Here is a 27,326-nt window from a genome sequence, read left to right on the forward strand (position 1 = left end):
AACCCTCTCTCGGTAGAATCTTCCGTCACACCCCCCCCTACCGTTCACTTGAATTGTCTTCCTCTTCTAGGAGCTATGCTCCCGTTCAGAAACTCCATCTCGGTAGGATCTTCCGTCACCCCCCCCCCCCCACCAAGAACTCGCATTGTCTTCTACTTCTGGAAGATATGCCGGTGTTCAGAAACCCTCTCTCGGTAGAATCATCCGTCACCCCTCCCCCCTACCGTTCACTTGAATTGTCTTCCTCTTCTGGAAGATATGCTCGCGTTCAGAAACTCCATCTCGGTAGCATCTTCCGTCACCCCCCCTACCATGAACTCGCATTGTCTTCTTCTTCTGGAAGATATCCCGGCGTTCAGAAACCCTCTCTCGGTAGAATCTTCCGTCACACCCCCCCCCCCTACCGTTCACTTGAATTGTCTTCTTCTTCTGGAAGATATGCTCGAGTTCAGAAATCGCCTCTCGGTAGAATCTTCTGTCACCCCAGACCAAGTCTTTTACTTCTGGAAGATATGCCGTCGTTCAGAAACCCTCTCTCGGTAGAATCTTCCGTCACACCCCCCCCTACCGTTCACTTGAATTGTCTTCCTCTTCTAGGAGCTATGCTCCCGTTCAGAAACTCCATCTCGGTAGGATCTTCCGTCATCCCCCCCTACCATGAACTCGCATTGTCTTCATCTTCTGGAAGATATGCCGGCGTTCAGAAACCCTCTCTCGGTAGAATCTTCCATCACACCCCCCCCTACCGTTCACTTGAATTGTCTTCCCCTTCTGGAAGATATGCTCGCGTTCAGAAACTCCATCTCGGTAGAATCTTCCGTCACCCCCCCTACCATGAACTCGCATTGTCTTCATCTTCTGGAAGATATGCCGGCGTTCAGAAACCCTCTCTCGGTAGAATCTTCCGTCACCCCTCCCCCCTACCGTTCACTTGAATTGTCTTCCTCTTCTGGAAGATATGCTCCCGTTCAGAAACTCCATCTCGGTAGAATCTTCCGTCACCCCCCCCACCATGAACTCGCATTGTCTTCTTCTTCTGGAAGATCTCCCGGCGTTCAGAAACCCCCTCTCGGTAGACTCTTCCGTCACCCCCCCACCATGAACTCGCATTGTGTTCTTCTTCTTCTGGAAGATATCCCGGGGTTCAGAAACCCCCTCTCGGTAGACTCTTCCGTCACCCCCCCCACCATGGACACGCATTGTCTTCTTATTCTGGAAGATATCCCGGTGTTCAGAAACCCCCTCTCGGTAGAATCTTCCGTCTTCCGCGTCCCCCGTGGAAGCCGAGGCGGGCAACATGGAGGCGTCTTCGAGCGAGGCGCTGTTCAGCAACAGCGATAAGAGCGTGGAGGAAGCCTTCAACCAGTTCTACACAGAGGTGCGGGGCCCTCAGAGCGGCGTGCGGCGGCCGCTGCCATCGTCGAAGCCACCTTCGACTTTGGCGGCTGAGCGGCGGTTATCATTTTTTTCCCAGACGAACCAACTCCCGCCTCCCCCCCCCCGCACCACCACCCCTCCCCTACCGATACCCGCCCGCCGCCGGCGGTGAGCCCTGGCCGGCAGAGGAATTAGGAATGGCGGCGGGCTCCACCGATGAGCTAGGCCGCAAGCGTGATGTCTCTATGATTTTTATTCGGGGACAATTTGAATGCCCCCTTGCCACTAAAGCGAAGTGGAATTAAACGTGCGGTTTGAAATTGGAATCGTGCAAACGAGGTTGTGCAAATGTATTTAACGTTTTTTGTTTGCTAATTTGTTTTTAAAATGAATATATAATTGGCGGAACGTTTTAACGCGCTGAATGTATACGCTGCCCCGGGGGCTTTTATGCGGGATTCATCCAGCAGTGGATTGAGCTGTACGCGAAGCTTTGGGGAAGACGAACGTCGCACGGTCGTGAGCTCCTGGTGATGGTCAATGGGTGGAAACTGTTGTGGTTCGTAACGCTGCTGATGATGGCCAAGATGATGCTGTTCTGATGCTGTTGTGTGAGATGATGATAGTGGTGTAGATGATGATGGGAGTGTTGTGTATGATGATGATGGTGGTGGTGTAGATGATGATGGGAGTGTTGTGTATGATGATGGTGGTGTAGATGATGATGGGAGTGTTGTGTATGATGATGATGATGGTGGTGTAGATGATGGTGGTGGTGTAGATGATGGTGGTGGTGTAGATGATGATGGTGGTGGTGGTGTAGATGATGATGGTGGTGGTGGTGTAGATGATGATGGGAGTGTTGTGTATGATAATGGTGGTGTAGATGATGGGAGTGTTGTGTATGATGATGGTGGTGTAGATGATGATGGGAGTGTTGTGGATGATGATGGTGGTGTACATGATGATGGAAGTGTTGTGTATGATGATGATGGTGGTGTAGATAATGATGGGAGTGTTGTGTATGATGGTGGTGTAGATGATGATGGGAGTGTTGTGTATAATGGTGTGGATGATGTTGGTGATGTTGGTGATGATGGTGGTGCTGATGGTGCTGATGGTGATGTTGGTGATGATGATGGTGCTGATGGTGATGTTGGTGATGATGTTGGTGATGTTGCTTTTTGTGTTTAGTTTGTTGTCCTTCCCCCGCACCGCCGATTAGCACGGTTGGCTACGTACAGTGCGAACGAAGTTCAACGTACATGGACTACACTATACCACTACTATACACTACACTATACACTACACCATACACTACAATACACTATAGACTACATGAGTGATGATGATCAACATGATGCCTCCGTTTCCAGGTGAAACAAATCGAGAAACGCGACTCGGTGCTCACCCCCAAGCAGCAAATTGAGCGACTCACTCGCCCCGGCTCCACCTACATCAACCTCAACCCCTACGAGGTGAGCAAACCACCACAGTCAACTACCACAGTCAGCCTCCACAGTCAACTACCACAGTCAACCACTACCACCACAGTCAACCTCTACCACCACAGTTAACTACCACAGTCAACTACCACAGTCAACCACCACAGTGAACCACCACAGTCAACCACCACAGTCAACCACCACAGTTAACCACTACCACCACAGTCAACCACCACAGTCAACCACCACAGTCAACCTCCACAGTCAACCTCCACAGTCAACCACCACAGTAAACTACCACAGTAAACTACCACAGTCAACCACTACCACCACAGTCAACCACCACAGTCAGCCTCCACAGTCAACCACCACAGTCAACCTCCACAGTCAACCACCACAGTAAACTACCACAGTCAACCACCACAGTCAACCACTACCACCACAGTCAACTACCACAGTCAACCACCACAGTCAACCACTACCACCACAGTCAACTACCACAGTCATCTACCACAGTCAACCACCACAGTCAACCACTACCACCACAGTCAGCTACCACAGTCAACTACCACAGTCAACCACCACAGTCAACCACCACAGTGAACCACCACAGTCAACCACCACAGTCAACCACCACAGTCAACCACCACAGTCAACCACCAGAGTGAACCACCACAGTCAACTACCACAGTCAACTACCACAGTCAACCACCACAGTCAACCACCACAGTCAACCACCACAGTCAACCACCACAGTCAACCACCACAGTCAACCACTACCACCACAGTCAACCACCACAGTCAACCACCACAGTCAACCACCACAGTCAACCACTACCACCACAGTCAACCACCACAGTCAACCACCACAGTCAACCACCACAGTGAACCACCACAGTCAACCGCTGCCACTACAGTGAACCACACTAGTCAGTGATGTGCTGTGCATGAGTGCTGTGTTCCGTGAGAGACAGCTTTGAATTTACCTGCGTTGAACTTCTTTCGCACCGTGCGTAGCCCAACCGCGCTGATCGGAGGTGCGAGGGGATGACGACAAACACAACAACAACAACAAGGAGCAAGAGCCCTACACCAATGAGTTGTATTCAATGTTGTCTTGGTTTGTGATTGCTCCCCTGTGCTGTGTGCGTGTGCTGTCGCAGGTGCTACAGCTGGACCCGGAGGCCTCGGACACGGACATTAAGAAGCGATTCAGACAGGTGATGAGCCCACATCCTCCCGTTCATTCGGCCAGCTCCCAGCGCCGCGATGGCCCTAGCTCACCCAGTGCGTACGCTGCACATCCTTTGCACCGTACGTAGCCGACCTTGCTAATCGGAGGTGCGGCGTTGAGTCTACGGTGCAGCGTTGAGTCTGTGGTGCAGTGTTGAGTCTGTGGTGCAGTGTTGAGTCTATGGTGCAGTGTTGAGTTTATGGTGCAGTGTTGAGTCTATGGTGCAGTGTTGAGTCTATGGGCAGTGCTGAGTCTATGGTGCAGTGTTGAGTCTATGGTGCAGTGTTGAGTCTATGGTGTAGTGCTGAGTCTATGGTGCAGTGTTGAGTCTATGGGCAGTGCTGAGTCTATGGTGCAGTGTTGAGTCTGTGGTGCAGTGTTGAGTCTATGGTGCAGTGTTGAGTCTACGGTGCAGTGCTGAGTCTACGGTGCAGCGTTGAGTCTGTGGTGCAGTGTTGAGTCTATGGTGCAGTGCTGAGTCTATGGTGCAGTGTTGAGTCTATGGTGCAGTGCTGAGTCTATGGTGCAGTGTTGAATCTATGGTGCAGTGTGGAGTCTATGGTGCAGTGTTGAATCTCTGGTGCAGTGTTGAGTCTATGGTGCAGTGTTGAGTCTGCGGTGCAGTGTTGAGTCTACGGTGCAGTGTGGAGTCTATGGTGCAGTGTTGAGTCTATGGTGCAGTGCTGAGTCTATGGTGCAGTGTTGAGTCTATGGTGCAGTGTTGAGTCTATGGTGCAGTGTTGAGTCTATGGTGCAGTGTTGAGTCTATGGTGCAGTGTTGAGTCTACGGTGCAGTGTTGAGTCTACGGTGCAGTGTGGAGTCTATGGTGCAGTGTTGAGTCTATGGTGCAGTGCTGAGTCTATGGTGCAGTGTTGAGTCTATGGTGCAGTGTTGAGTCTATGGTGCAGTGTTGAGTCTATGGGCAGTGTTAAGTCTATGGGCAGTGTTGAGTCTATGGGCAGTGTTGAGTCTATGGGCAGTGCTGATTCTGTGGTGCAGTGTTGAGTCTATGGGCAGTGTTAAGTCTATGGGCAGTGCTGAGTCTATGGTGCAGTGTTGAGTCTATGAGCAGTGTTGAGTCTATGGGTAGTGTTGAGTCTATGGTGCAGTGTTGAGTCTGTGGGCAGTGTTAAGTCTATGTGCAGTGTTGAGTCTCTGAGCAGTGTTGAGTCTATGGGCAGTGTTGAGTATATGGGCAGTGTTGAGTCTATGGTGCAGTGTTGAGTCTATGGGCAGTGTTGAGTCTATGGTGCAGTGTTGAGTCTATGAGCAGTGTTGAGTCTATTGGCAGTGTTGAGTCTATGGTGCAGTGCTGAGTCTATGGGCAGTGCTGAGTCTATGGTGCAGTGTTGAGCCTATGGGCAGTGCTGAGTCTGTGGGTAGTGTAGAGTCTATGGTGCAGTGTTGAGTCTATGGGCAGTGTTGAGTCTATGGGCAGTGTTGAGTCTATGGTGCAGTGTTGACTCTATGGGCAGTGTTGAGTCTATGGGCAGTGTTGAGTCTATGGGCAGTGTTGAGTCTATGGGCAGTTTAGAGTCTATGGGCAGTTTAGAGTCTCTGGGCAGTGTGGAGTCTATGGTGCAGTGTTGGGTCTATGGGCAGTGTTGAGTCTGTGGGCAGTGTTGAGTCTATGGGCAATGTTGAGTCTATGGGCAGTGTTGAGTCTATGGGCAGTTTAGAGTCTATGGTGCAGTGTTGGGTCTATGGGCAGTGTTGGTCTATGGGCAGTGTTGAGTCTGTGGGCAGTGTTGAGTCTGTGGGTAGTGTTGAGTCTATGGGCAGTGTTGAGTCTATGGGTAGTGTTGAGTCTGTGGGCAGTGTTGAGTCTGTGGGTAGTGTTGAGTCTGTGGGCAGTGTTGAGTCTATGGGTAGTGTTGAGTCTATGACGCCTTTTAGCGTCATCTGGTTGAGCACCAATTGGATCGAGGCTCAAAAGAAAGCAGTCCCTTGGTGTGGACCAATCAGTTTCAAGGACAATGCATACATATATTATCATAGTATGTTTTTTTTGTATTTTGACTGCAGGTATTGTGGTTAATGCAGTGACATGAATCCTTGTAAAAAGGTTTCAGTTTTATTGCCAGAAAAAAGGGGAAAACCCCTATTATTATATTTTGGTACTGGCAAAGGAGGTCCACTGATGATCTATGGGCAGTGTTGAGTCTATGGGCAGTGCTGAGTCTATGGGGCAGTGCTGAGTCTATGGGGCAGTGCTGAGTCTATGGGGCAGTGTTGAGTCTATGGGGCAGTGCTGAGTCTATGGGGCAGTGCTGAGTCTATGGGGCAGTGCTGAGTCTATGGGGCAGTGCTGAGTCTCTGGGCAATGTTGAGTCAATGGGCATTGTGTTGAACTTATTTCGCACACCGTACGTAGCCCACCGTGCTAATTGGAGGTGCGAAAATAACTCGGAGGCTGCACGGGAGACGGCCGCGTGATGCTTTTATGTCGCTGTAATTTGCAGCTCTCAATCCTGGTTCACCCGGACAAGAACCAGGATGATGCAGAGAGGGCGCAGAAGGCGTTCGAAGGTGAGTGGCCCCCTCCCGGGCGGATGTGCCGTGACCGGTGCTCCCAAATGTAAACAAAAACTACCGACAATTTGCATTGATTTGGCCAGGTGAGGGCCCACTTCAGTTGCTATGTTTGCTCGTTTATCAGAGGTGACCTGGCCTATCGAGACCCATACTCACAGAGACCCACAGAGACCCACGGAGACCCTCAGAGACCCAAAGAGCCTCCCGGAGCCTCACGGAGACCCAGGAAGACCCACAGAGGCCCACAGAGGCCCACAGAGGCCCACAGACACCCACAGACACCCACAGACACCCACAGACACCCACAGACACCCACAGAGACCCACAGACACTCACAGAGACCCAGGGAGACCCTCAGAGACCCAAAGAGCCTCACAGAGTCCCACGGAGCCTCCCGGAGCCTCACGGAGACCCACAGAGGCCCACAGACACCCACAGATACCCACGGACACCCACAGACACCCACAGACACCCACAGAGGCCCACAGAGACCCACACTCATAGACCCATACTGAAACTAAACTTTTTATTTTACCAAATAAGGCCCACAGAACTGCTGTGTAGCTCTAGATCAGTGGTTCTTAACCTTGTTGGAGGTACCGAACCCCACCAGTTTCATATGCGCATTCACCGAACCCCTCTTTAGTGAAAAATAAAATGTGATTTTTTTCAAATTCAAGACATAGATATGTTTTTTACTGGTACACAAAATGAGCCGTGCATGAACATTACCTTGTTCAAAGAATAAAACCAACACAATGCATAAACTCACAACAAATTACATACCTGGAAATCAATGTGACTTCTGCTGTTGCCTTTGAGAGATCAGTTCAGATATGCGTGGCTTCACCTTGGCAAGTGCCACTCTCATGTCATTTTCACAGCAAAGTCTGTTCCTTTTCTTCGTTTTTATGTCCAGCATCCTCGAAAAGGATTGCTCACAAAGATATGTTGTAACAAATGGTATAAAAAAATCCAGGGCTTTCTTAGCAATAACTGGATACTTGTTCATTTGTCGACACCAAAACGTTGAGAGCGTTGTTGTTCTGAAGAGTTGCTGTTGAACCTGGCTCTGCTGAATTTCAATGATTTCGTCGAGGAATTCATCATTGACATCTGCTGTTTCAACAGCAAACGTGAACGGCTGTCTCACCCATGCTGGATATGACTCTCTTGTAGGGAAATATCCGTCGAGAGACTTTGCAAGCTCATCTAAGTGTGTGGCAATTGTTTGCTTCAGTTCCGTGGATACAGAAATATCTCCGATTCCAGACACATCTTCGATCTTACTTGCACAGTCGTCCAGAAGCGGGAAGTTTGCGAAGTTATTGTTCTCTGTTCGTCGTTTCCATAACGGTAGCTTTTTTTGAAAAGCCTTCAGGTGTTCTTCCGCTTCCATGATATTGACTCCACCACCCTGCATCTGCTGATTGAGATGATTGAGAGCTGCGAATATATCAGCCATGTACGCTAAAATGAGAATGAACTCAGGATTTTTGAAGCAATCTGCATGGCAGTGTTGGTGCTCTTGCAAAAACAGGGCTAATTCCACACGCATGGCAAAAACACGATTCAGCACCTGTCCCCGGGATAACCACCGAATATTAGAATGGAGCAGAAGTACCTCAAATTCAGAGCCCATTTCTTTACACAGCTCACTGAAGATGCGGTGCCTCAGAGCACTTTTTCGCACATAGTTCACACATTCCACCACAGTTTTTAATACTTCTGCCATTTTTGGAGGTAAGGTTTTTGTTGCCAACGCATGCCTGTGCAGAATACAATGCGTCACAATGATGTGTGGTGCATCGGCCTTTACTAGCGCACCAAAACCAGACTTTCTTCCCAGCATGACTGGAGCTCCGTCCGTACAAACTGCAGAAACCATATCCCATGAAAGATTGTTGTCTCTGAAGAAGTCATCCACAAGCTTCTTCACATCGGCTGCCTTCGTTGTTGTTGTAAGAGGCTTACAAAATAAAAACTCTTCTTTTATCATGTCGTCTTTCACATAGCGTACAAAAACAGCAAGCTGGCTTAGATCAGAAACGTCTGTGGTTTCGTCGAGTTGAAGGCTGAATTTTGCCGGGCTTGAAATCAGATCCGCGACTACTTGAGTCAAGATGTCTTTACTCATGTCTTCTATTCTGTCACTGACGGTGTCATTTGAAAGGGGAATTTGGGATAATTTACCTTCGGCCGCTGTTCCGAGTATCAGATTCGCCATCTTTAATGCAGCTGGTTTCACAAGTGTTTCACCAATGGTGTGTGGCTTGCCCTGCTTTGCGATCAGGTAAGCAACTTCGTACGATGCTGTCAGGATCGGTTTGTTAACAGGTACAAATCCAAGAGCAGGCAGAGTGGCCCTGTCATCGAATCTGGCTCTCTTCACCCTGAATTCAGCAAGTGTTGTGTTCTTGTATTCCCCGTCTCCATGCAGCTTCAAGAAGTGTTCCTTTAGTTTTGCCGGTGCAAGACTAGAGTTGCTCAACTTGGCGTTGCAAATCATGCAGATAGGACGCTCACTCCCATCACGTTCCGTGATACATGAGAATCCATGTTGTACATATTCGTCCGACCACTTTCTTCTTTTGCCCGACATAGTATGGATAAAATATTAAATAAATCACACGACGTACGACAACAACAGTCACACGTTGACTACTGAGTACGCACTAAATTCCCCGCAGCGCTGATTGGCCAAGCAGTGTAGCATGATCATCTGCAGCCAGTGATGGCCAAGCGGGCCATGTGTGTCATCACAAATTTACACAATAATTCAAGTGTGTCCGGACCTCCGTGGCGGGGGGCTCTGCCGAACCCCTGAGATCGACTCACCGAACCCCTGGGGTTCGATCGAACCCAGGTTAAGAACCACTGCTCTAGATGATTATCACAAATGAAAGCTCAACGAAGTGGCTTATCATCATCCAAATATACTCTAAACGCGTGGTGACTTTGATTCTAAATGTGGAGCGGACAAACCGGAGGACCTGGAGAAAAATCCTCGCGACCACGGGGAACGAGAGAGAGACGCAGACTCCAAATTTACAGCAGCAGGCGTCCTCAGGGTCGGGATCGCCCCCCCCACCCGGTCACGTCCCAGCAGCTGTTCACAGCTGCTGGGACGTCCTCACGCTGCCTTTTGTTAACATCCTGAAAGCTGCGATACAGCTGCGGAAAACGTGTCATCATCGCCGCTCTTTGTTGCGTAACTGCGTGTCTCCCTCCCCCTCCTCCCCCGTGTCTCCCTCCACCACCCCGTGTCTCCCTCCCCGTGTCTCCCTCCACCACCCCGTGTCTCCCTCCCCGTGTCTCCCTCCCCCTCCTCCCCGTGTCTCCCTCCACCACCCCGTGTCTCCCTCCACCTCCACCCCGTGTCTCCCTCCACCACCCCGTGTCTCCCTCCTCCACCCCGTGTCTCCCTCCACCACCCCGTGTCTCCCTCCCCGTGTCTCCCTCCCCCTCCTCCCCGTGTCTCCCTCCACCACCCCGTGTCTCCCTCCACCTCCACCCCGTGTCTCCCTCCACCACCCCGTGTCTCCCTCTACCTCCCCGTGTCTCCCTCCACCTCCCCGTGTCTCCCTCCACCACCCCGTGTCTCCCTCTACCTCCCTGTGTCTCCCTCCACCTCTCCGTGTCTCCCACCTCCCCGTGTCTCTCTCCCCATGTCTCTCCGTGTCTCCCTCCCCCTCCTCGTGTCTCCCCTCTCCTCCTCCCCGTGTCTCCCTCCACCTCCCCATGTCTCCTCCCCCACCCTGTGTCTCTTCCACCTCCCCGTGTCTCCTCCACCTCCCCGTGTCTCCTTCCACCTCCCCGTGTCTCCCTCCACCTCCCCATGTCTCCTCCCCCACCCTGTGTCTCTTCCACCTCCCCGTGTCTCCTCCACCTCCCCGTGTCTCCCTCCACCTCCCCGTGTCTCCCTCCACCTCCCCGTGTCTCCCTCCACCTCCCCGTGTCTCCCTCCATCTCCCCGTGTCTCCCTCCACCTCCCCATGTCTCCTCCCCCACCCTGTGTCTCTTCCACCTCCCCGTGTCTCCTCCACCTCCCCGTGTCTCCTTCCACCTCCCCGTGTCTCCCTCCACCTCCCCATGTCTCCTCCCCCACCCTGTGTCTCTTCCACCTCCCCGTGTCTCCTCCACCTCCCCGTGTCTCCCTCCACCTCCCCGTGTCTCCCTCCACCTCCCCGTGTCTCCCTCCACCTCCCCGTGTCTCCCTCCTCCCCGTGTTTCCTCCACCTCTCCGTGTCTCCCTCCACCTCCCCGTGTCTCCCTCCACCTCCCCGTGTCTCCCTCCACCTCCCCGTGTCTCCCTCCACCTCCCCGTGTCTCCCTCCACCTCCCCGTGTCTACCTCCACCACCCCGTGTCTCCCTCTACCTCCCCGTGTCTCCCTCCACCTCCCCGTGTCTCCCACCTCCCCATGTCTCTCTCCCCATGTCTCTCCGTGTCTCCCTCCCCCTCCTCGTGTCTCCCCTCACCTTCTCCTCTCCGTGTCTCCCTCCACCTCCCCGTGTCTCCCTCCACCTCCCCATGTCTCCTCCCCCACCCTGTGTCTCCTCCACCTCCCCGTGTCTCCCTCCACCTCCCCATGTCTCCTCCCCCACCCTGTGTCTCCTCCACCTCCCCGTGTCTCCCTCCACCTCCCCGTGTCTCCCTCCACCTCCCCGTGTCTCCCTCCACCTCCCCGTGTCTCCCTCCACCTCCCCGTGTCTCCCTCCACCTCCCCGTGTCTCTCTCCCCGCGTCTCTCCGTGTCTCCCTCCCCCACCCCTCCCGGCGTGTCTCAGCCGTGGACAAGGCCTACAAGTCGTTGCTCAACGAGGAGCACAAGACGAACGCCCTGGAGGTCATCACGGCGGCGCGGGAGCACGTGGAGCACAACGTGAGAGTCGCCATCACAGCCCCGGGCCGTGTCAGAAATGCCGAGCGGGAGGCTAACCGAGTTTCCTGGGTTTTGATTTCTGGAGTGGGTGTGTCTGTGTGGGTGTCTGTGTGGGTGTCTGTGTGGGTGTCTGGGGTCTCTGTGTGGGTGTCTGTGTGGGTGTCTGTGTGGGTGTCTTTGTGGGTGTCTGTGTGGGTGTCTGTGTGTGTGTCTGTGTGGGTGTCTGTGTGGGTGTCTGGGGTCTCTGTGTGGGTGTCTGTGTGGGTGTCTGTGTGTGTGTCTGGGGTCTCTGTGTGGGTGTCTGTGTGGGTGTCTGTGTGGGTGTATGTGTGGGTGTCTGTGTGTGTCTTTGGTCTCTCTGTGTCTGTGTGGGTGTCTGTCTAGGTGTCTGTGTGGGTGTCTGTGTGTGTGTCTGTGTGTGTGTCTGGGGTCTCTGTGTGGGTGTCTGTGTGGGTGTCTGTGTGGGTGTCTTTGTGGGTGTCTGTGTGGGTGTCTGTGTGTGTGTCTGTGTGGGTGTCTGTGTGGGTGTCTGTGTGTTTGTCTGGGGTCTCTGTGTGGGTGTCTGTGTGGGTGTCTGTGTGGGTGTCTGTGTGGGTGTCTGTGTGTGTGTCTGGGGTCTCTGTGTGGGTGTCTGTGTGGGTGTCTGTGTGTGTGTCTGGGGTCTCTGTGTGGGTGTCTGTGTGGGTGTCTGTGTGTGTCTTTGGTCTCTCTGTGTGTCTGTGTGGGTGTCTGTCTAGGTGTCTGTGTGGGTGTCTTGTGTGTCTGGGGTCTCTGTGTGGGTGTCTGTGTGTGTGTCTGTGTGTGTGTCTGGGGTCTCTGTGTGGGTGTCTGTGTGGGTGTCTGTGTGGGTGTCTGTGAAAGCATAGACCTACATAGAGACCCCGAGACTAGCATACACTTACATGGAGACCCTTAGACTAGCATAGACTTGCATAACGCTGTGTGGAAGCTACCTGGTCTGTCACTCCGCATGAAGCTTCGGGTCTTCTTGGCCACAGTCATGCACTCCCTTCTCTACGCTTTTGATGCATGGACCCCCCTAATGGAGCATCTTCGCCTGTTAGAAACATTCAGGGTGGCCTGCCTACGATCCTTCCTGGTTTAACTAGGCTGGGTAGTGTGAGGAGCTCACAGATCCTAGAAAGATCTGGACAAAGTCCCATCGGGGAGCTCCTCCGGCAGGCAAGGCTGCGTTATTTGGGTCATGTAGCCCGCATGCCCAGCCACCGCATGCCTAAACAGCTGAGTGGACTTGCCAATGACTGGTACCAGCGGTGTCAAGATCGGCCTCTGTGGAGGAGGCTTGTGAAGGACGCTACTGGGCAGTTGGAGGCAGTCGCCCTCCAACAACAACAGAGGGCGGAGGAGCGATGCTCACAACAACGAGCGGAGCGCCGGGTGGCTAAAGCACAGCAAGTTGGCACAATAGGGGGCACAGGTGGTGCACCAGCCAGTCATCTCAGTCAGTCGACCCGTGGCACCTGGGTCTGCCCCGTAACCTCCTGCCAGCGGGCGTTCGACACTTCACGTGGCCTCAGGTGCACATGGCCTGGCACAAGCGTCGTGGTGACATCACCGCCACTTAGTGGCGAATGGCGGTTGTTGTATCTGCGTGTGTGTCTATCTGTGTGTGTGTGTCTATTTGTGTGTGTGTGTCTATCTGTGTGTGTCTGTGTGTGTGTCTATCTGTGTGTGTGTCTGTGTGTGTGTGGGTGTGTGTCTGTGTGTGTATCTGTGTGTGTGTCTGCGTGTGTGTGGGTGCGTTTGTGTGGGTGTGTGTCTGTGTGTGTGTGTCTGTGTGTGTGTGTGTCTGTGTGTGTCTATCTGTGTGTGTGTCTATATGTATGTGTGTCTGTGTTTGTGTGTCTGTGTGTGTCTATCTGTGTGTGTGTCTGTGGGTGTGTTTCTGTCTGTGTGTGTGTGTCTATCTGTGTGTGTGTCTGTCTGTGTGTCTATCTGTATGTGTGTCTGTGTGTGTGTGTGTCTGTGTGTGTGTCTATCTGTGTGTGTGTGTCTATCTGTATGTGTATCTATCTGTATGTGTGTCTGTGTGTCTGCGTGGCCTTTCTCAGATCAAAGAGAAGAAGAAGCAGCTGAAGAAGCAGGGGAAGCCGCAGATCGTGGAGGAGGAACTCGACCCTGAAGCGGTGAGGGGCGAGGGTGGGGTAAGGGGGAGGAGGCGGAGTTTAACAGAGACTCATGTGGAGGAGGAGGATGGTGCTGTAGGGGTGTTAGGGTGTAGCTGTTGTTGCTGTAGGGGTGTGAGGGCGTAGCTGTTGTTGCTGTAGGGGTGTGAGGGTGTAGCTGTTGTTGCTGTAGGGGTGTGAGGGTGTAGCTGTTGTTGCTGTAGGGGTGTGAGGGTGTAGCTGTTGCTGTAGGGGTGTGAGGGTGTAGCTGTTGTTGCTGTAGTGGTGTGAGGGTGTAGCTGTTGCTGTAGGGGTGTGAGGGCGTAGCTGTTGTTGCTGTAGGGGTGTGAGGGTGTAGCTGTTGCTGTAGGGGTGTGAGGGTGTAGCTGTTGTTGCTGTAGTGGTGTGAGGGTGTAGCTGTTGCTGTAGGGGTGTGAGGGCGTAGCTGTTGTTGCTGTAGGGGTGTGAGGGTGTAGCTGTTGTTGCTGTAGTGGTGTGAGGGTGTAGCTGTTGTAGGGGTGTGAGGGTGTAGCTGTTGTTGCTGTAGGGGTGTGAGGGTGTAGCTGTTGTTGCTGTAGTGGTGTGAGGGTGTAGCTGTTGTAGGGGTGTGAGGGTGTAGCTGTTGTTGTTGTTGTAGTGGTGTGAGGGTGTAGCTGTTGTTGTTGTAGGGGTGTGAGGGTGTTGTTGTTGTAGTGGTGTGAGGGTGTAGCTGTTGTTGTTGTAGGGGTGTGAGGGTGTAGCTGTTGTTGCTGTAGTGGTGTGAGGGTGTAGCTGTTGTAGGGGTGTGAGGGTGTAGCTGTTGTTGCTGTAGGGGTGTGAGGGTGTAGCTGTTGTTGCTGTAGTGGTGTGAGGGTGTAGCTGTTGTAGGGGTGTGAGGGTGTAGCTGTTGTTGTTGTTGTAGTGGTGTGAGGGTGTAGCTGTTGTTGTTGTAGGGGTGTGAGGGTGTTGTTGTTGTAGTGGTGTGAGGGTGTAGCTGTTGTTGTTGTAGGGGTGTGAGGGTGTAGCTGTTGTTGTTGCTGTTGCAGTACAAGAAGGCGCTACACAAGCAGACCATGAAGCTGTTCGCTGACCTGGAGATCAAGAAACGGGAGAGGGCCACTCGTGACATGCACCAGAGGTGGGGGGGGGGCACGGGGGGTGTGACAGGGGTGAGAGACACACAGGGTGAGAGAGAGAGACACAGGGTGAGAGAGAGAGACACAGGGTGAGAGAGACACACAGGGTGAGAGAGAGACACAGGGTGAGAGAGACACACAGGGTGAGAGAGACACACAGGGTGAGAGAGACACACAGGGTGAGAGAGACACAGGGTGAGAGAGACACAGGGTGAGAGAGACACACAGGGTGAGAGAGACACAGGGTGAGAGAGACACACAGGGTGAGAGAGACACAGGGTGAGAGAGACACACAGGGTGAGAGACACACAGGGTGAGAGACACAGGGTGAGAGAGACACACAGGGTGAGAGAGACACACAGGGTGAGAGAGACACAGGGTGAGAGAGACACAGGGTGAGAGAGACACACAGGGTGAGGGAGACACAGGGTGAGAGACACACACAGGGGTAAGACACACAGGGTGAGGGAGACACACAGGGTGAGAGAGAGACACACAGGGTGAGAGAGACACAGGGTGAGAGAGACACACAGGGTGAGAGACACACACAGGGTGAGAGAGACACACAGGGGGAGAGACAGGGTGAGAGAGACACACAGGGTGAGACACACAGGGTGAGAGACACACAGGGGGTGAGACACAGGGTGAGAGAGACACACAGGGTGAGAGAGACACAGAGAGAGACACACAGGGTGAGACACACAGAGAGAGACACAGGGTGAGAGACACAGGGTGAGAGAGACACAGGGTGAGACACACAGGGTGAGAGAGACACAGGGTGAGAGAGACACAGGGTGAGAGAGACACAGAGAGAGAGTCACAGGGTGAGAGACACAGGGTGAGAGACACACAGGGGGAGACACGCAGGGTGAGACACACAGAGAGAGACAAACAGGGTGAGAGAGAGACACACAGGGTGAGAGAGAGACACAGGGTGAGAGAGAGACACACAGGGTGAGAGAGACACAGGGTGAGAGAGACACACAGGGTGAGAGACACAGGGTGAGAGACACACAGGGTGAGAGAGACACACAGGGTGAGAGAGACACAGGGTGAGAGAGACACAGGGTGAGAGAGACACAGGGTGAGAGAGACACAGGGTGAGACACACAGGGTGAGAGAGACACAGGGTGAGACAGAGACACACAGGGTGAGAGAGACACAGGGAGAGAGACACACAGGGTGAGAGAGACACAGGGTGAGAGAGACACACAGGGAGAGAGAGACACAGGGTGGGAGACACACAGGGTGAGAGACACAGGGTGGGAGACACACAGGGTGAGAGAGACACAGGGTGAGAGAGACACACAGGGAGAGAGACACACAGGGTGAGAGACACAGGGTGAGAGAGACACAGGGTGAGAGAGACACACAGGGAGAGAGACACAGGGTGAGAGAGACACAGGGTGAGAGACACACAGGGTGAGAGACACAGGGTGAGAGACACAGGGTGAGAGAGACACAGGGTGAGAGACACAGGGTGAGAGACACAGGGTGAGAGAGACACACAGGGTGAGAGAGACACACAGGGTGAGAGAGACACAGGGAGAGAGACACACAGGGAGAGAGACACACAGGGTGAGAGACACAGGGTGAGAGAGACACAGGGTGAGAGAGACACAGGGTGAGAGAGACACAGGGTGAGAGAGACACAGGGTGAGAGACACACAGGGTGAGAGACACAGGGTGAGAGACACAGGGTGAGAGAGACACAGGGTGAGAGACACAGGGTGAGAGACACAGGGTGAGAGAGACACACAGGGTGAGAGAGACACACAGGGTGAGAGAGACACAGGGAGAGAGACACACAGGGTGGGAGACACACAGGGTGAGAGAGACACAGGGTGAGAGAGACACACAGGGAGAGAGAGACACAGGGTGGGAGACACACAGGGTGAGAGAGACACAGGGTGGGAGACACACAGGGTGAGAGAGACACAGGGTGAGAGACACACAGGGTGAGAGAGACACACAGGGAGGGTGGGGGGCGGGTGGGACACCTCCGTCACTTGGCGTGGCCTCCAGGGTGCACCGAGCGTGGCACCGAGCACCGTGGCGACGTCACCGCCGCTGAGCTCGCGGCCAACAAAACAGTGGCGGGACGTTCGAACTTCGACCCTGGGCCTCCCCTAGGTCGACTCGGCCTCAAACGAATACCACGGTGCGGAGTGTGAACGTGGTGATGTCCGTACCCCCCTCCCCTGTGTGTCACAGCGCCGGTAGCCCTCCATAGCCGCCGCCGCCGCCGCCGCTAGCAAGCCCCTTGCCCCAACGGCGTGTTGGAGGCTACGCGGGGGAGCTTTGACCGCGCGTCACCACGTCTCTGTTGTGGCTCAGGAAGCGACAACGCGAAGAGGAAATCGAGCAGGAGGAGTCGGAGAAGAAGGAGAAGGAGTGGCAGAAGAATTTTGAGGTGCGTTGGGTTTGTGGACGGGAGTGAGTTTGTGGACGGGACTGCGAGGGAGTTTGTGAACAGGAGTTTTGAGTGAGTTTGTGGACGGGAGTGTGAGTGAGTTTGTGGATGGGAGTGAGTTTGTGGACGGGAGTGCGAGTGAGTTTGTGAACGGGAGTGCGAGTGAGTTTGTGAACAGAAGTTTTGAGTGAGTTTGTGAACGCGAGTGTGAGTGAGTTTGTGGATGGGAGTGTGAGTGAGTTTGTGGATGGGAGTGAGTTTGTGAACGGGAGTGCGAGTGAGTTTGTGAACAGAAGTTTTGAGTGAGTTTGTGAACGCGAGTGTGAGTGAGTTTGTGGATGGGAGTGTGAGTGAGTTTGTGGATGGGAGTGAGTTTGTGAACGGGAGTGCGAGTGAGTTTGTGAACGGGAGTGCGAGTGAGTTTGTGAATGGGAGTGCGAGTGAGTTTGTGGATGGGAGTGCGAGTGAGTTTGTGAATGGGAGTGCGAGTGAGTTTGTGAATGGGAGTGCGAGTGAGTTTGTGGATGGGAGTGCGATTGAGTTTGTGGATGGGAGTGCGAGTGAGTTTGTGAATGGGAGTGAGTGAGTGTGTGGATGGGAGTGCGAGTGAGTGTGTGGATGGGAGTGTGAGTGAGTTTGTGAACGGGACTGCGAGCGAGTTTGTGAATCGGAGTGTGAGTTTGTGAATGGGAGTGCGATTGAGTTTGTGGATGGGAGTGCGAGAGAGTTTGTGGATGGGAGTGAGTTTGTGAACGGGAGTGCGAGTGAGTTTGTGAATGGGAGTGCGAGTGAGTTTGTGGATGGGAGTGCGAGTGAGTTTGTGAATGGGAGTGCGAGTGAGTTTGTGAATGGGAGTGCGAGTGAGTTTGTGGATGGGAGTGCGATTGAGTTTGTGAATGGGAGTGCGAGTGAGTTTGTGAATGGGAGTGCGATTGAGTTTGTGAACGGGAGTGCGAGTGAGTTTGTGAACGGGAGTGCGAGTGAGTTTGTGAATGGGAGTGCGAGTGAGTTTGTGAACGGGAGTGCGAGTGAGTTTGTGAATGGGAGTGCGAGTGAGTTTGTGGATGGGAGTGCGAGTGAGTTTGTGAATGGGAGTGCGAGTGAGTTTGTGAATGGGAGTGCGAGTGAGTTTGTGGATGGGAGTGCGATTGAGTTTGTGAATGGGAGTGCGAGTGAGTTTGTGAATGGGAGTGTGAGTGAGTTTGTGAATGGGAGTGCGAGTGAGTTTGTGGATGGGAGTGCGAGTGAGTTTGTGGACGGGAGTGCGAGTGAGTTTGTGAATGGGAGTGCGAGTGAGTTTGTGGATGGGAGTGCGAGTGAGTTTGTGAATGGGAGTGCGAGTGAGTTTGTGAATGGGAGTGCGAGTGAATTTGTGGATGGGAGTGCGATTGAGTTTGTGGATGGGAGTGCGAGGGAGTTTGTGAATGGGAGTGCGAGTGAGTTTGTGAATGGGAGTGCGAGTGAGTTTGTGGATGGGAGTGCGAGTGAGTTTGTGAATGGGAGTGAGTGAGTGTGTGGATGGGAGTGCGAGTGAGTTTGTGGATGGGAGTGCGAGGGAGTTTGTGAATGGGAGTGAGTGAGTTTGTGGATGGGAGTGTGAGTGAGTTTGTGGATGGGAGTGAGTTTGTGAACGGGAGTGCAAGTGAGTTTGTGAACGGGAGTGCGAGTGAGTTTGTGAATGGGAGTGCGAGTGAGTTTGTGGATGGGAGTGCGATTGAGTTTGTGGATGGGAGTGCGATTGAGTTTGTGGATGGGAGTGCGAGGGAGTTTGTGAATGGGAGTGCGAGTGAGTTTGTGGATGGGAGTGAGTTTGTGAACGGGAGTGCGATTGAGTTTGTGGATGGGAGTGCGAGGGAGTTTGTGAATGGGAGTGCGAGTGAGTGTGTGGATGGGAGTGCGAGTGAGTTTGTGAATGGGACTGCGAGCGAGTTTGTGAATCGGAGTGTGAGTTTGTGAATGGGAGTGAAATGATGCAAGTGTGTGTTTGCGGGAGTGTGTGAGTTTGTGGGAAGAGACTCGTGAAGGCCGCTGCTGCTGCTACTGGTAAGTTGGAGGCAGTCGCCCTCTGAGAGAAAGATGAATTGGAGGGCAGAGGAACGACACTCACAACAACGAGCGGAACGCCGGGCGGCTAAAACGCAGCAAGTTGGCACAGTAGGGGGGTACAGCTGGTGGTGGTGCATCTGACGTTCGTCTCGGTCAGACGACCCACGGCACCATGATGAGTCTGTCCCGTGACCTGTCAGCCAGAGAGCCTTCGACACTTTCACATGGTAACCTCAAAGTGCACCTAGCCTAGCACAGGCGACGTGGTGACGTCGTCTGTGTGTGTGTCTGCGTGTGTATCTGTCTGAGTATGACGTCTCCTGGCCAAACCTGATCTGGTAGAGCCAGGAGATTTATTTTTTACCCTTGGGGTTCCTCCAGAAACAACAAAAATCCGCTACGTGTGGCCACGTGGAATGTTCGAACACTCACTGCGGAGGAGAGGCTGCCACTCCTCTGTCGGGAGCTGGACTGGTACCGCCTGGATCTCTGTGGCATTCAGGAGGTCCGGTGGACCGGCACTGGCTCCTGCCACCATGAGGGGTGGACAGTCCTCTACTCGGGGCAGCAGACTGCCAAACAACAGGGTGTGGCTCTTCTTTTGAACAAAAGAATGAAGTGGGCGTGGGAGCGTGGCGGTGAGGTGTGGGAAGCCGTAAGTCCCAGGCTACTTTGCACTCGCCTTTCCATCAACCGGAGGTGAGGAGTGGTGGTCGTGGCTACTTATGCCCCTACTGAAGACGAACACCCGTGGAGGGATGGAGGCAAGGCCGTTGAGTCAGATACCTTCTATGACCTGTCACAGGTGCTGGCTAAAGTTGCCCCTCGGGATAGAGTCATCTTGTTGGGTGACTTCAATGCCTGAGTTGGTCATGATGCTGGCACCTGGTCTGGAGTGATTGGAAGGCATGGGCCAGATCAGCTCAATAACAACGGTAGGAGGCTGCTAGATTTTTGTGCAGCCCATGGGCTTGTAATTACCAACACGCTGTTCCGGCATCGGCGCATCCACACAACATCATGGATACATGCCGGGTCCAAGCAAGAACATCTGCTGGACTACATAGTTACGGAACAACAGATGCAAGCCCATGTCCTTGACACCATGATCTACCGTGGAGCTGATCTGCCCTCTGACCATCGACTAGTCATCTGTAAGATGCGCCTGCAATTCTTCCGCTCCGGTGGTGGGTGTACACCCAGGACCCCATTCCAACATAAAGTGGCCTGGTCTCAGTTATCTGATGAAAGTTGCAAGCGAGAATTTCATCATCGCTTGCTGCTGGGGTTGGCATCGTCCCCCACTCCTCCTGATGTCGAGGGTAAATGGGCGAGGGTGGTGATCGCAGGTTGCTGAAGAGATGGAGTCTGCCTCAATGGCCCTTGATCACAAATCCCAATTTAACTCCATCAAAAAAGTAACCTGCAGCGCCACACCTGTTACAATCATTAGGGGAAAGAACGGTTATCCAATCTCCGACCCCCAGGAACAGGTTTGCAGATTTGCTGAGCATTTCTGTGATGTCCTAGGGGAGGGGGAATCCCTCAGCCTGGAAAACATCATGGGACAAAGTGGGGATGAGCCTGCTGAGGCTGCGGTTCCTTAAACATTGGAGGATGAATTCAACCCCTGTGAGTGGCTGGCTGAGGTGCCATCCGTTGAGGAAGTACTGAAGACGATCCAGAGTCTGAGACCAGGAAAGGCACCGGGCAGAGATGATCTCCCAAGCGAAATGCTGAGGGAGGGTGGCGTTTGTGCACAGACTGCCCTATATGACATCATAACAACGGTCTGGACCACTGGACGGGTTCCGCAGGATTGGAAGGATGCCCTGGTGGTCCCCCTCTTGAAGAAGGGGGACCGCACAGACTGTAACAACTACAGGGGAATCTCACTCCTCAGTGTGCTGGGAAAGGTCCTGGCAAGGATTATTCAACATCGCCTTGCTAGGCACACTGAGGAGAGGCTTGCGAAGCCCCAATGCGGTTTCAGGAAAGGGCGGTCCTGCACAGATGCCATATTTTCTGTCCGTCTGCTACAGCAGAGGTGTAGGGAATTCCAACAAGATCTACATCTCTGCTTTATTGACCTGGTCAAGGCCTATGATACCATCAGTAGGCCTGGGCTCTGGGTTGTTCTTCGTGCTTTCGGAGTCCCTGACTCTCTGCTCATTATCATTAAGGACCTTCATGATGGTGAGCGGGCCTGGGTAAAACTACGTGGCTGGGAGTCAGAGCCATTCCCTGTACACCTTGGGGTGCGACAGGGATGTCCTCTGGCTCCCACATTATTTAACATCTATTTCGACCACGTAGTTCGTGAAGCCTTCAGTAGCTGTGCTGGAGGAATTTCCATTCGGTACAGATACAATGGGAGGCTGATCGATGCCCGGGTGAGGTCAAGGGATGGCTCCCTATTGGTCAACCACGTTATGTATGCCGACAACCTGGTCATTGCAGCTCACTAAGAGGAGGAGTTGGAGGCGCTGCTGCTGAACCTGGAGTGTGCCACTAAGAGGTGGGGCCTTACCATCAGCCCCACCAAAACGAAGCACCTGCCTGGGTATGTTGTACCATTGGGCACTCCACCCCCACAACTCCCAATCGGTGTTGGGGCAGTTGTGGAGAGAGTGGAGAGTTTCCCATACCTCGGCAGTGTGCTCATAACCGGCTCCGGTTTAACATCTTCTTGGCCACAGTCATTCCCTCCCTTCTCTACGCTTGCGAAACGTGGACTCCCCTAATGGAACATCTTCGCCGGTTAGAAACATTTAGGCTGGCCGGCCTACGATCAATCCTGGGTTTAACCAGGCTGGATTGTGTGAGGAGCTAACAAATCCTCGAAAGATCTGGGCAAGGTCCCATCGGTGAGCTCCTCCGGCAGGCAAGGCTGCGTTGGCTGGGTCATGTAGCCCACATGCCCAGCCACCGCATGCCGAAACAGCTTTTGTTCGGCCGGATCGAGGGGACTAAATGGGCGCAGCACGGGCTAGAGAAGAGATGGAGTGATGTGGTACAGGAGGACGTGGAGCTGAGTGGATTTTCCGATGACTGATACCAGCGGTGTCAAGATCAGCCTCTGTGGAGGAGGCTCGTGAAGGACGCTCCTGGGCAGTTGGAGGCAGTCGCCCTCCAACAACAACGGAGGGCAGAGGAGTGACGCTCACAACAGCGAGCGGAGCGCCTGGTGGCTAAAGCACAGCAGGTTGGCACAGTAGGGGGCACAGGTGGTGCATCAGCCAGTCATCTCAGTCAGTCGACCCATGGCACCTGGGTCTGCCCCGTGACCTCCTGCCAGCGGGCGTTCGACACTTCACGTGGCCTCAAGGTGCACATAGCCTGGCACAAGCGTCGTGGTGACGTCTGTGTGTGTGTCTGTGGGGAGCGGTGGGTGTAGCGGTTAGCGCTACGAACCCGGCTACCCGAGTTCGACTCCCGCTCACGGCCACCACCAACGCCGGCAGTGACGATTATCTGATTGGGATCTGGGCCTCCCCTAGGTTTCTCGGCCTCAAATGAGTACCTGGTGTTGCGGTGTGTAGTGAACTGGGGATACAAAGGCGGCCGGGCGTGGTGCTGGCCACCCACCCCCTCGTGTGCCACAGCGCCGGTAGCCTTCACAGGTAGCGGTGCTGCTACTCACTAACGGCACTTGCCCCAGCGGTCTGATAAGGCTACACGGAGAATCTTTGTCTTTGTAGTGAGTGTGCATTTGTGCTTCTGAATTGTATGAGATAAAAAAATGTGTATTGATCATCTTCTTGCCTCACCCTCACCCTGACTCACCCTCACCCTGACTCACCCTCACCCTGACTCACCCTGCCTCACCCTGCCTCACCCTCACCCTGACTCACCCTGACTCACCCTCACCCTCACCCTGACTCACCCTCACCCTGACTCACCCTCACCCTGCCCCACCCTCACCCTGCCCCACCCTCACCCTGCCCCACCCTCACCCTGCCCCACCCTCACCCTGCCTGTGCGTGCAGGCGAGCCGTGACGGCCGCGTGGACAGCTGGCGGTCATTCCAGTCGCAGGGCAAGAAGAAGGCGTCCAAGGAGAAGAGATCCTTCCTGAAGCCCCCCAAGGTGAAGATGGAGAAGAGATGACGTGGACACGCGGTTACACACAGACACACACACACAGACACACACACACAGGCACACACACACAGACACACACACAGACACACACACAGACACACACACACAGGCACACACACACAGACACACACACACAGACACACACAGACACACACACACAGACACACACACAGGCACACACACAGACAAACAGATGTAGATACACACACACACATACACACACACATACGGAGAAGAGATCCTTCCTGAAGCCCCCCAAGGTGAAGATGGAGAAGAGATGACGTGGACACGCGGTTACACACAGATACACACACAGACACACACACAGGCACACACACACACACACAGGCACACAGACACACACACAGACACACACACAGGCACACAGACACACACAGACACACACAGACACACACACAGACACACGTAGATACACACACAGACACACATACGTAGATACACATACACACAGGCACACAGACTCACACAGACACACAGACGTAGATACACATACACACACATACGGAGAAGAGATCCTTCCTGAAGCCCCCCAAGGTGAAGATGGAGAAGAGATGACGGGCGGAGAGACACACACACACGCACACAGTATCACACTCACACAGTGTCACACGCACACAGTATCACACGCACACAGTATCACACGCACACAGTGTCACACTCACACAGTGTCACACAGTGTCACACGCACACAGTGTCAGTGTCACACAGTGTCACACAGTGTCACACTCACACAGTGTCACACAGTGTCACACTCACACAGTGTCACACAGTGTCACACTCACACAGTGTCACACGCACACACTGTCACACAGTATCACACGCACACAGTGTCACACAGTGTCACACTCACGCACAGTGTCACACGCACACAGTGTCACACAGTGTCACACTCACACAGTATCACACGCACACAGTGTCACACAGTATCACACTCACGCACAGTGTCACACTCACACAGTGTCACACGCACACAGTGTCACACTCACACAGTGTCACACGCACACTGTCAGTGTTACACTGTCACACTCACGCACAGTGTCACACGCACACAGTGTCACACAGTGTCACACGCACTCAGAACAACGTGGGTGGGTAAACTGAGCCCCCTAACAACTGGAGATGGAGGGCCCTCTAAATAAATAACCCCCCCTCTCAACTTTGCTCTGCCTCTCTCCCTCTATCTCTCACTCTCCCTATCTCTATCTCTCCCTATCTCTCTCCATATCTCCCTCTCTATCTCCCTCTCTCCCTGTATCTCCCTCCCTCTGTCTCCCTTTCTCCCTGGTATCTCCCTCCCTCTGTCTCCCTCCCTTTCTCCCTGGTATCTCCCTCACTCTCTCGCTCGCCTCATCCGTGCCTCCCCTGTAAAAAGTTCTAAATCCCGACTCCAATCGCAAGCTCGCTCGTTTGCAAGCCCGGGACACGGAATCAGCGTGCCAGAGTCTCCGCGCTGCGCTACCACGCAGGGCGTATGGCACCACGGTGGCTGGGAGATGTTGACTCCCTCGCCCGGTACGCAGGAGGTCGTTGATTCGATCCCGACCCAGACGCCCGTTGTATATTTTGAGTTTGCGTGTCTCTGTCATCATCATCATCACGGCGGCTCGGAGATGTTGGCTCCCCCCATGGATTTTTCTCCGGGTGCTCCGGTTTTTTTTTCTGCCCCCTCCACATTTAGGGTCGACATCGCGCGTGTCGAGAGCATTTGGCTGCCGCTATAATTGTCCACGCGATGATGATGATGATCCCACTTGGTTGAGCTGCTATCATTGGTGACGGTCGGGATCGCTTCTGAAAAAAGTGCCGCTACCGCAAAGCAGCCCAGTGGTTTGGGGGCCTTACCTGTTCAAATTAAAAACAAAAAACACGTTTTTTGTAGTTTAGTTAAAAACAAAAAAAATAGTTGAATGATGATGATGATTGATGAGACGCTCAAAAGTCAAAACCCGCTTTTGGGGAAAACTTGCTCGTGCCGATTGAATACGTTGACGATGAGGAACTTCCCCCCTCGCCTTCCCGGCCACCATCCCCCGGGAGGAAAGGGCCCCACCGCTCGCGGTATGCGCAACTGGGATTGGTCGTCGCGTGATGTGGAAACGGCTCGATTCCTTGGAAGCTGCTGCTTGTCGTCGTCGTCGTCTGTGTCGTCTGTTGCCGCATCGCCACTGGGCGCAGTTGGCTATGGTGCGGAAGAGGTTACGTACACACACGTACACACGCGTACACACACACGTACACGCACGCACGTGTACGCACACGCACACACAAACACGTACACAAGCACAATCGTACAACGACAAAGATCCCCCCCGCCCCGTATAGCCCGAACAGACCGTTGGGGCAAGTGCTGTTAGCGAGCTCACCTTCTGAAGGCCGGCACGGCACACGAGGTGGTGGGTGTCCCAACACCACGCCCGGCCGCCTTTTGTCTCCCCAGTGGCGATGCTCACTGCACACCGCCACACCAGGTAACTCATCGGAGTAGGCCGAGTCGACCTAGGGGGAGGACCGTGACCGGTTCAGATAAACGTCCACCGGCGTTGCCCCCGAGCGGGAATCGAACTCGGGTAGCCGGGTTCGTAGCGTAGCGCTAACCGCTCCGCCGCCGCTCCCCACGCACACACACACCCTGATACACCCACGCACCCTGATGCACCCACCCTGATACACCCACGCACCCTGCAAAAGATATAAATATTGGACGCTCTGCTGTTGTGTGGAAGTACCATGGAGATAGAACTTGTTGCCCACCCTGTTTGTCAAGATATAAACTAAACTGTTTTTAAACATTTTTTTTGGTTCATATTGCCAAGGGCTCCCACCACCGAGCTTGCGATGTAGTAGCGGCTCTTTTTAAAGAAGCGACCCTGGCCATCGCAAATGATAGCAGCTCAACCGCGAAGTGGGATCATCATCATCGCGTGGAAATGTAAAGCAGCAGCCAAATACTCTCTGAACGCGTTTTGCAGACGAGTGTATGCAATATATACTATATATGTTGCAGACGAGTGTACGTGTAATGACAACTTGACACGCTTGTCGTGAGATGGTTCCTTTATTGAAGACATTCACCCGAACAGGCGGAGACCCCACTGCAAGAGCCCCGAGTCTCCCGCGCCTCCCCTTCCGGAACATTCCCGCTCGCTAATCGCTCGCTCCACCAGCAGACTGTACCGCCCTCTTCCGTCACCTGGCCACGCTCCTATTCTCGATCATTCCAATAGCCACCAGTCTCTTCGTACTGCAAGCTGACTCCCCTGTCATTACCTCCCGTGGCCACCAGTCCCTTCGTACTGCAAGCGACTCCCCTGTCATTACCTCCCGTGGCCACCAGTCCCTTCGTACTGCAAGCTGACGCCCTTGTCATTACCTCCCGTGTCCACCAGTCCCTTTGTACTGCAGGCTGACTCCCCTGTCATTACCTCCCGTGGCCACCAGTCCCTTCGCACTGTAGGCTGACTCCTCTGTTATTTCCTTCCTTGGCCACCAGTCCCTTCATACTGCAAGTTGAATCCCCTGTCATTACCTCCCGTGGCCACCAGTCTCTTCGTACTGCAAGCTGGCTCCCCTGTTATTTCGTTGGCCACTAGTCCCTTAGCACTGCAGGCTGACTCCCCTGTCATTACCTCCTGTGGCCACCAGTTCACTCACACCACAGTCTCTACTGTCATATCCAAGATCTTACATATAAATGTAAATTTTTGACGACGTATGCCTTGCAATGCTTTTTAACTGACAAACTGTTGAGTTTGCGTTTCAACAAAGTACACAACACTCTAAGCCCCCCGGACGAAAGCGCGATATTTATTTTTCCCCTGTCAAACGTAAACGAATTCAACCACATGACTTAAAGCTTTCGTGACTGCAGGAATTCATACTCTTTGGGTATTTCGGTAAAGTCACGTGGTTAGAAAGAAAAAAATCACTACTTTTCGATCGCAACACAAGCAATCGTCTGTGTGACTTTACCGAAAGACCCAAAGAATATGAATTCAATCACACTTTACAAATTATCACGCTGATCGCG

At 53.6% G+C, this 27,326-nt stretch overlaps 1 protein-coding gene across 1 annotated transcript; it reads left to right on the forward strand.

Annotated features, from left to right (window-relative positions):
• Positions 1-1,231: 1,231 nt before the first annotated feature.
• On the forward strand, positions 1,232-27,007 carry DNAJC8 (DnaJ heat shock protein family (Hsp40) member C8). The gene is made up of 9 exons (XM_032944993.2): positions 1,232-1,378; positions 2,754-2,855; positions 3,986-4,042; positions 6,520-6,586; positions 11,381-11,475; positions 13,548-13,622; positions 14,627-14,718; positions 17,054-17,129; positions 23,165-27,007. Exons 1-9 carry the CDS (start codon positions 1,298-1,300, stop codon positions 23,282-23,284), a joined length of 765 nt encoding a protein of 254 aa, XP_032800884.1. The 5' UTR covers positions 1,232-1,297; the 3' UTR covers positions 23,285-27,007.
• Positions 27,008-27,326: the final 319 nt, after the last annotated feature.

The sequence above is a fragment of the Petromyzon marinus genome, chromosome 66 (genome assembly GCF_048934315.1).
Source record: "Petromyzon marinus isolate PM22_M1 ecotype Great Lakes invasive population chromosome 66, UKy_Petmar_22M1.pri1.0, whole genome shotgun sequence".
Lineage (NCBI taxonomy): Eukaryota > Metazoa > Chordata > Hyperoartia > Petromyzontiformes > Petromyzontidae > Petromyzon > Petromyzon marinus.

Excerpts from the sequence above, each read along its gene's own strand:
- DNAJC8 (XM_032944993.2), top strand. The coding sequence starts at position 1,298 with ATGGAGGCGTCTTCGAGCGAGGCGCTGTTCAGCAACAGCGATAAGAGC. Across the intron at positions 6,587-11,380 it reads GGCGCAGAAGGCGTTCGAAG|CCGTGGACAAGGCCTACAAG; the intron begins GTGAGTGGCCCC and ends GGCGTGTCTCAG. Across the intron at positions 11,476-13,547 it reads GGGAGCACGTGGAGCACAAC|ATCAAAGAGAAGAAGAAGCA; the intron begins GTGAGAGTCGCC and ends GGCCTTTCTCAG.